The sequence below is a fragment of the Periophthalmus magnuspinnatus genome, chromosome 17 (genome assembly GCF_009829125.3).
Source record: "Periophthalmus magnuspinnatus isolate fPerMag1 chromosome 17, fPerMag1.2.pri, whole genome shotgun sequence".
In the NCBI taxonomy this organism is placed as follows: domain Eukaryota; kingdom Metazoa; phylum Chordata; class Actinopteri; order Gobiiformes; family Gobiidae; genus Periophthalmus; species Periophthalmus magnuspinnatus.
This window is the reverse complement of record NC_047142.1, coordinates 26442118-26451989: the sequence shown is the minus strand read 5'-3', so window position 1 is coordinate 26451989 and position 9872 is coordinate 26442118. Positions and strand designations below refer to the sequence as shown.

At 39.3% G+C, this 9872-nt stretch overlaps 1 protein-coding gene across 2 annotated transcripts in view; it reads right to left on the bottom strand.

Moving 5' to 3' along the window:
• Positions 1–9872, bottom strand: part of LOC117385700 (WD repeat-containing protein 37) — a 37314-nt gene continuing 27442 nt past the window's right edge. Inside the window, exons 10-14 of one of the 2 annotated variants that reach the window (XM_033983011.2) lie at positions 8648–8885; positions 8063–8204; positions 6608–6742; positions 5093–5207; positions 1–3307 (exon numbers count right to left, since the gene is read on the bottom strand). In XM_033983011.2, coding sequence (XP_033838902.1) covers positions 3176–3307; positions 5093–5207; positions 6608–6742; positions 8063–8204; positions 8648–8885 — 762 coding nt within the window. In that variant the 3' untranslated portion in view covers positions 1–3175. The remainder of the gene's footprint in view (positions 3308–5092; positions 5208–6607; positions 6743–8062; positions 8205–8647; positions 8886–9872) is intronic. The other variant, XM_055228533.1, reaches the window with a different exon arrangement.

The window sequence follows — 9872 nt, the reverse complement described above, 5'->3', positions numbered from 1 at the left end:
TTTCTCAGCAGTGACTAAGATGTTGTTTCAGAATGTCACCACCCTCCATCATTCGCTGCTTTACAGAATTCACTGTCCAAGCCATATGCAATAAAAAGCCAATATGCAATAAAAACACATATGTAATTTTTCAACGTATGACACACTTTGACAAATACTAATACTTTTCATGTCCTTTACTCAAATACATTTTACTGAGTTTAGTTTTCAGACCCCATACTTGACTCCCTACTTGATAATATATTTGACAGTGTAACTGACTGTACTACTTGAGTAAAAGCTGTGTTCCTCTTCCCTCTGTGAGTGAGTCTAAAGTGACTTAAGCTTCATGTAACAATATAAAATGATTTGAACATTTGTTTTTTGCAGCTCCTTCAGATATGATTTAGTTTGTGTCATGTTTGTGTCTTTGAAAATACCAAATTTAGTATTATTTAATGCTCTGTTTGTTGAAATTACATTTTCTTATATAAACCAGATGGTATGTCCAAACTTTACTTTAGCAGAAGTTTCTTTTTACTCTTATTTGAGTAATTTCTTGGGTTACCACTTTGTACTTCTACGTGAGTAAAATTCTTTTTAAGTAACAGTACTTTTACTTGTCAGTCACTTGTTTATTTCATGATTTCCCTTTCTCCCTCTGGACCACTCGACATCACTCAAAGGCCCAGTATGCGTTTCGTCTTGAGATCAAACATAGAATACAAATGCATTACACACATTTAAAAGGATCAATTCAAAAGCAGCACCGTGAGTATAAAATCATAACAAAATGCTAAGTTTATGCTAAGTTTACAATAAAGCCTCTGGAAAGCTGAGAGGCAGAGAACATAAGGCTCATTATTGTGCAGTAACATTACAATAGTTTGTGAGTTGTTTTTATGCAGGGAATGGTTAAAGTATTCTGGCAGGACAGACTGACTTTCTACACTCTGGTTTTACTCCTACAAATGGCTCATTCAACTCAGATCAAAGAACCGATACTTTCAAGTCAATCGGAAGAGCCAGTTCTCATAGATGAGAGGAGAATCCTCAGCTGCTCCTATGGCAACCCACTAAACTTCACACAACAGGGAAGAAATCTGGTTTGATGGGTACACCAAGCTGTCTATCACACATGAAAATAGAGTGATTTTAAATATCGCTCATATTGGATATGAGATAAATGAATGTGAAACAAACAGTAAACTAAAGTGGCACTATGTAAGTTTTTAGGTGGAGGGTCCAAAGGCTTTTTTCTCCCTGGAGATGTTGTCATCTTGCCTGGAATGTTACACATTACACATAAAACTTAAAGGGCCCATATTACACTATTTGCTGATCTTTGCTCCATTGTGTTTTTAAACTCCATACACCTTCACAAGAAATAATTGAATGATTTAAGCCCTGGATTTGCCAAATTCTACTGAATTAAAGGTAAAAGGAGCTGTTAACTTGAAAACTAACATCATCACAAGGTGGAATAGAGCATTTTGGAGATGTAGACAGACTAATAATAAAGTGTTATTTAAACGTGTGAATAAAAAAAAAACAGAGCTCTGGGTATGTTTCTAATGAGGTGAATTTTCAATATGGTTTAAAGCTCACAAGAGTCAATTTTGTGTAATATAGGACCTTTAACAATGCCCATGGAGACAAGTAAATGACTCCTTCAAACCAACTATTTTTGGCTATAAAAACATCTGTAATTCAAAAAAATGAAAGACAGATAAGTTAATGCCATACCGTGGAATATTCCAGGCAATACAACATGTTCATGAGACAACAACTGACTGACCATTCATAAGAAAAAGCCACAATTTTTGATATATAGTAAAAGAAAAATTAAATTCTGTCAACTGGAAAGATGTTTCTAAGTGATGCTGTTTCGCTGTTCGTCTTCAGTTCTGGTCAGATCACTGCTGGACACGGCTTTATATCTGTCTGAAGGAGGAGCTAACTACACTGAAACTAACACACTGGTTGTTTACAGTTTCTGTTTTAGTCATATTTTACATAGTCATTGAAGTCCCTAATGGGTGTTTTCATACCTATTAGCATAATATCTAGCACAATTGGTTTCCTTGATTTGATTTAGGTCTGAGGAAGGACTAAATAGAAGATAAATTATGTCTAAGCCCCCATTCCTTTTCAAAGAAGGATTGTCTTTCCTAACAAAAAAAGCCTCTTTAACTCCCCTCGCAAATGATTTATTTTGTCTGACTCAGATCTGACAATCACTCACTTCAAAGGAGTGGTTAGTGGCTTTGAGCTGGAGATGTACAGCAGACTGGGGTCCTGAGGAACTCTTGCAACGGTGTTGGTACATTCTCTTATGGAGTGGCTGTTTTGTGTCTCAGTCTGCACCCATCAGGGGCCTGAATGATTGTGCAAAATATGACTCAGGCACAGTTCTCACTTAGTGTAGTTCAATAGTCCTTGCCAACAAACAAACTGTTTATAAATGTGATTATTTATGCTTCGATTTGTTGTATCGTCATTTTAATGTCTTTTTTATTCTGCAAAGCACCTTGAATTACCTTGTGTATGACTTGTGCTATACAAATAAACTTGCCTTGCCTTACCTATAGACAAGTGCGTTAGTTCAGTCTAGTTAGTTCCCCTCTTCAGATAAGGTAGTATCCACCAGAACTGAAGAAGCAAAACCTCTAAAACATTTTGTCCAGGTGATAGAAATAAATTTTTCTTTTGCTACGGATCATACCTGGATGTCTTAGGGATTACACAGACATTTTTGAAATATGATGGTAAAAAGACAATGACTAGTGAAGAAAAACCTGTGAATGATAATGAGTGGGAGCCATAATTGTCATCTCCTATTCTAAGGAACCAAGTCTTTGAGTTGACAGTAAGCTTGCAGCCAGGGGGCAGAGTTTGGTAAAATCTGAATTCCTTCAACAAAAATAGTCAAGACAGTTGCCTTTGTGCTGTTGTTCAAACCAAAAGTCTAATGTGGCAGTTTCCTTTAGTGGTTTACGAACAAGTACACATTCACAATCATTTCTTGATGGATCTACTCTGAGTCCCTTGTTCAAACCCACACGTTTGTGCTTTGAAAGCCTCCCATTGTAGCAGCTGCGTGTGTTTAAAAGTGCAACTATTTAAAGGTTCACTCCCCTTCGTGTGTTTAAAGGACATGTGACACAGTGCTCAGGCCTAGTGCAGGAGAGCTTTGTCACTTGTCCTGCAGCAGAGCTGGGATGTTGATGTTCCAGCCGATGGCCTGCCGGTCGAAGCCACACGTGAACAGGTTACAGGGGGCGCTGTCCTCACACCAGGCCGAGCAGCACACCATGCGCCGGTGCCCCTGAAAGCAGAGTGGAGCGGAGTCAGACTAGAGACAACAATGAGGCAACAAAGAACAACAGGGTGGCCCAAAAGTCACTGACACTTTTAAATCTTCAATAGCTCCTAAATAGCTCCTAAATTTTAGCAGGAGGTAAACTGAACCTTCTTGTTAATATATACGGTTATAATTGTTCACTTACACTTGAACTTATCACTACTTAAACTAGGGGAAGTAAAAATGACCAAATTTTTAAAACTAATGTTTTTTAAGTGTCCACCATTTTGGATTTGGCACTGAATAGTCCTATCCAACACACTTTGCATAACATTTGAAAGCATTTCTAGGCTTATGGTTCTTATTTGATCCTCGATATTACGTTTTAAGTTGTTTATTGTCTGAGGTTTATTCACAAACACCTTATATTTAAGATTCTTTAAGATCTTTAAGATCTTTAAGATCGCCCCACAGGAAGAAATCAGGAGTAGTCAAGTCTCGGGAGATTACATACTGCCCCCTGTCTTTGAAAAGCACTTATTCCTTTAATGGCATTTATGCTTCGGGCATCTCTGGTATTAAAATGCTGATGGTAACACCACTGGGTTTGTGAATTTGACCCATGTGACTCAAAGTACCACTGTACAATGAGGGTTCGTTCCTTCATGCTATATTTGCTCATATTAATGTCGAAAAGGTAGTTCTAAATGCTCTGAAATTTTTTTTTTTTTAAATGTAGAAACGAAACGAGTTATGAATTTTTTTCAACTGTCAGTGACTTTTGGCTTTTGTATTAGATTACGCAACTCATGTAATTAATGGATCAGTATACTTCTTGTTATTGAGCTTGAATAAGTCAAAAACAAACTAGAGAATAATGTAGAAAAGATAACTGTCATCATAGTTTTCAATCTGATGGTACTGGCTTGAGGCACTACGATTTACCCTCCTAGTGCCTCAAGCCAGTACCATAAAACTGAAAATGGCTTATGGCTGGGATATCTTGATTGCAAAAACTGTGTCCAGATGAAACCTACATTGAACCACTCCTGGACGAATGAGGGATTACACTGTCTTGTTTCCAACAACTTTGAGAATACTTGTCATCTGATCTCTGATGCTAAGCAGGGTTGGGCCTAGTTAGTACTGGGATGGGAAACAAGTTACTGGTGCAGCAGTGGCTCTACTGCGAACGGTCATTGTGTACTTAAGCAAGTCACTTTAGATACCCCATGCCATGTATAAATTTGGTGATTGGTGTTGGTTAGAAGGGCTGATAGCACTGATTTGCAGCCTAGTTTTCATCAGCTGTAGCCACAATAGTAACTTACCACCAATAGTAACTTAGTGCCAAACAAGCACTATATAAATCACATATATTATTATGGTTTTATTAAAATAGTCTTTTCACCCAGATTTGATGCAGGAAGTCATATATAATTGTTGTTAGCTTTCAGATGTTAGCCTGGTCCTCTTCAGAGCCTGTAGATGTTAGCCAGCTCTTCCTGTTAGCATGCAGATGTGGCCCTCCTCTTAGCCTGTTTGTAAATGGACAAAGCCAACCTGCTGGGTGCTGCCTTCCAAATAGGAAGTACCGGAAAGCATGAGCTCCATCCACTCTTACTGACAATCTATTAAAAAAATGTTGCCCCTCTCTTAAAAAAAACGCTCTACATGATCCTGGTGTTTTTATTTTGCTATTTTGTCTGTAAATAAAGATAGGAATATTAATAACAGACAAATCAGGCGCCTTCTGTTAGCCTGCAGATGTTAGCTTGGCCCTCCTCCTAGCCTGCAGTATGAACCCACCTGTCGGTTGGTGCGTGGGAGCCGAGCCAACCGCACTCCAGACATGTCGAAGAGCCGCACCTGCCGGTTGTCATGAGGGAGAGCGATGATCTTCTGGCTCACTGACACACTGATCCTGGAACAACAGGTCACATCTTCATATTAAGACTGAAACGTGTCAAACATATCTTATAACCTCCCCTGAATATAGCGCATTGGTCTCAGCATCTCATATTGGCTTTAGCGGTCTGTATAGAGGTGAGAGGAGGCGGAAGAGCGAGTGCATTAATGCTTTTCTTTTAGATGCCATTTTAAACAATGATTTGAGGATGCGCTCACACTAGCCCAATCCTAAGCTCCTAAAGTGCGGCACCTTTGTCCAGTGTGAGTGCAAAAAAAAAAACATGCCTAGGTTGGGAATTTGGCCCGGTTGGAGGAGGTGGGTGAAAGCACGGCACAGTTGCTCATGCCTTACTATTTAATAGATTTTTCATGCTGCTTGACTTATTTTCTCCACTAAAGCAATAGCACTGCTGGGCGACATAAAAACACACAGAGTCCTGTGAAGATATCACTGGGCTGTGGCTCAGTTTGGTTGTGCAGATGTGAGCGTGAGCCATATAACGTTCTACATTCGTGCTTGAGCATGGCACGGTTCAAAAGGTCTATTGTGAGCGCACCCTATTGTGAGTGTTCCATATTCTTTAATCCGTGTTTATAATGAGAAGGGGATACAGGATACGGGATATGATGAGAATCTATCAGGTACAATGGTGCGCCCAATTTGGTTGCACCCTGGAGCCCTGAACAGTATGCAGAGTTGCAACGTATCCACTCGAAAAATACATCAAGCCTCCAGTGCGGGGCCTTTATAGTGTCTCAAAGTCAACATGCGTTATAAGAAATCTACATCCAGTCACAGTCTGCAGTGTCTGCATAAAGCTGAAGCCAAACAGATAATGAACCAAACAATCCTCCTGCTCATTGCTCCTGGTAAAAGCACAATTTCGAAGTGAATGTGGTGTAGTAAATATCCATTGTGGACCGTGTCTGTGTAAATATGTATCCAAACGAGTCCATGTAAAGTTCGCTGTAATCCTCCTCCTCTGCTCAGGTAACCACATAGTAAAAGCATAAACAAAAAGCATGTGCTCTACAGCGCTGTCTCTCTTCTAAAGTGCAGTATACAAAGAAATCAAAGCTGAAACTTAAGTGGATGTCAGTGAGGATCAGCTGTGCGCTCTGATTCATTTGCACGCGCATTTGTTTTGAGTTATAACCGGATGTTGTACACCCTAGTACTATGTTTTAAAATATGAATTAACATCATTATAACATAATTAAGATTAATAATATTGTCCATTAATTTACAGTTACCAAAAATACAGGCACTGAAAAAAGAACCAGGAACTGGTATCAAAAAACAGGTATCGTTAAGGCACTGGCATAGAAATAAAACAAACAGTACCCAGCCCTAATGGCGTGTGCAGGAGACAAGCCAAACAATGGGACTGTTCTGGTTGAGGGGGCATTCACCTGTTGACAGCAGAGTCAGTGCGGATGGTTGCCATGGGCGACCTCATGTTCTTCAGGTCCCACACTTTGACTGTTCGGTCGTCACTACCGGAGACCACGTTATCTCCCACTGTGAAGACTGCGGAGGTGACAGTGCTGCAAACACACACACACAACGCCACAAGTTTACAGACTTGTAGGGAAAAACTGTGGTGGAAAGAGTACTCAAGTAAAAGTACAGTTACATAGTTGAAGATGATTAAAAGTACAAGTACTGTGGCCAAGATTGTACTCAAGTAAAAGTAAAAGAGTACTAGTTACTAGTTACTTTTTAACAAAGTTTCAGAAGCATTTTAAATCACACATTAATACAAAATTGATCAATCAATAAGTGATTTAAAATCACAATCTGTAGATTCTCGGAGCTCTGCCCAATCAGAGCAGGAGGTACAGGACTGTTATGTGTGTTTGTTGGTACAGAAAGGAGCAGAGACAACCGTGGACTGGGACTTGTACAATTCAGTAACTTCTATGATTTAAAATTTGTCAAATTACGAATTTGGCTTACGTGTAAAAAATAAAGCAAAGGTGTCTCCAGTTTGGACTTTCTATGGTCTGGTTCAGGTTCCAGACCATCCTGCATTCAACAGAGTGATTGTCTGGCCAGGCAACCTTTTCCTATTTTGCAATGTTAGTATCATATACAGTATTACATTTTGTGTTGTGTTGAGGTTGGTTGATGGTTAATATCTCTGTTATTACAAGTGAAACAAAAACTGGTTTAATGTCTTCTCTACCTGCACAACAAAGGTGACTTTATTTTCTTCAGTATAGTATTAAAATTAGGCCTGTCACAATAACAAATTTTGAAGCACGATATTTGATTCTGAAAAACAATACTGAAACACATATTGAAATGAATTTATACCACTTTCACAAAAAGCTTAAAACAGGATAATCGCAGTAAACCCTTTTCTAAGTGAATCATTTTGAACATAATGTCACCAGCAATATATAAACAGAGTAATGACATACTAAAGTAGTTAGTTTTAGTATTTGTAATGTGCCATGTAAGTTGATTATTGGATCATCGACAACTCAAATGTCATCATAAAGACCTAATACTATATAAAATTTAGAAAGATTTCCCCACTAGTGCAAAGAAAAGGTACACATGATAAATACTGAGCGTGAAAAAATATTGTTCATCTAGCATATATTGAATGATAAGTCGATACAGTGAGTATCGTGACAGGCCTAATTAAAACATGCATTATCAAAACAACACATGTGCATTTGCTGTCATTTGAAATGACTTAAAGTCACAAGGTTAATATGGTAAACATGTGGACAAAAACAATAAAAATAATAATAAAATTACCTGTAGTGTTATACAGGACCTGTCCTATCTGATATTTTGTCATCAACCCCCTCCACCAAAATACACCATTCGTGTAGAAGGTCGTGTGGACTTACTCGGTGTGTCCCTGGAAGACGTTGACCGAATGGATGGAGGGGTCTCTGAAGTCCCACAGCCTGAAGGTGGTGTCACGGGAGGCTGTCACCACCAGGCGCTGGGTGGGATGGGTGCAGCAGTGGGTCAGCTCCTGGTCATGACCTAAACATATTACATTACAACACAAGTAAGATCTGTGCTGTGGGCCTGAGCATGCATTGAAGGTGTGGTACGCTATCTCTTGAAGATCTGAGAAAAGATATGAGATATATGTTATGTGAAATGTGCATCTCACGTCACAGGTGATGTGCACTGTACACTTTGTAGAGAGCTGTGGCAGGGCTTGTTGTAAAGCTCTAAGGCTGTTTTGGTGTAAAAGCAGCTTGTGTCTGTCTGTTTTCTGTTGCACTTGATAGGAGACAATCCGGAAACATTTATATCCATGCAGACGATCAGGAATCGTTACCAGGCCAAGTTGCCAGTCAGGTTTTGAATAGGCACAACAACACAAAGCATATGTCTTTCAAGGTATACTTGAGCAAAAACATTTAGTTCACAGTTTTAGTTCTCACTGAACTTGCACTAGTGGCCTGCCTGTGTCATACCGGTGAGCGAGTGCACCAGCTCAGAGGTCTCCACGTCATACAGGTTGGCTGCTCTGTCCCAGGACGCAGTGACCACCTGCCTGCCCCCGACCAGCCAGTCTGCTGCTATGACAACGCCCTGGTGACTGCGAAGTGTAGTGGTGGGCACACGCACACATGGGCACTCATTTGGCCCCTCCCCCTCCACATCAACCTCATCTTTGTCTGAGCATTCCACATCCTCCTCACAAGATGTCTGCTGAAAAACAAAACATCTGTTATTGTCACTTACGATGGCGTCAGTGTACTGTGATGGAAATGTATGTGTATCATATTTTGAACAAAATATTCATGCCATTTGATCTGTGTCAGTCTGCAGGCTCAGAGCAGACATTAACATGTGTGAAGGCTCAGTCCCATCCCACAGGAAACTCTATGTTGTTCTACCTGTCTAAGTGTAAAAGCTGGTTAACTCATGGGTTTCAAACAAAAGTCACACTACTTTGATATGTGTGTGTAGCTTTGTAATTTTGTAATTCTGGTATAAATACTCAGAGCTTTAATCAGACATGGGCAAATTACGGCCCGGGGGCCACACACGGCCCTTTGGTCATATTAATTCGGCCCGCCGAATGTGACAACAAGTTGTTGATCTTTTGGGACTTGATAAAACTGAATTAGTTTTTCTGCTGTTTTTATTTAACTGATATTTAATAAATTAATTATTAATTTAATTAATGCATTTGGAAAACAATTTGTACAATGAGCCTCATGAGAATATGTTACAGGCCAAATCTCTAATGTAAAATATACATACAGTGTGTTTTTTTTGCATTTCATAACTCACCAGGCGTTGCAAACAGCTCAAACGTGTTACTATTTTTTCACAAGAATAATTGTGAAAAAATAACTCTTTTTGATGGATAATAATCCATTTGCAAGTTTTCTTCACAGCTGAAGAAATGTCTGTTTTTTGTCTATTGATGAAATAGTTACACAAGTATGTTTCCAAAACATCACGAGTTACACCTAAGTGATTGGGTCTTGTAAATCCACTGTGAGTGTTAAACCTGTTTAATGTGTGAGAAACTCTTCAGGGTCCTCAGTGTCTGTTTGCAGGATTGGATTTTGTCAGTATCGATAGAGGCAGGAAAGGATTTTGTGATAGCAGTGTAGATGTTGTTCACAGCTTCTCTATACAAAGCATTGGAGTCAGGTTTGAACTGCTATTTTGTACCATTCAGTA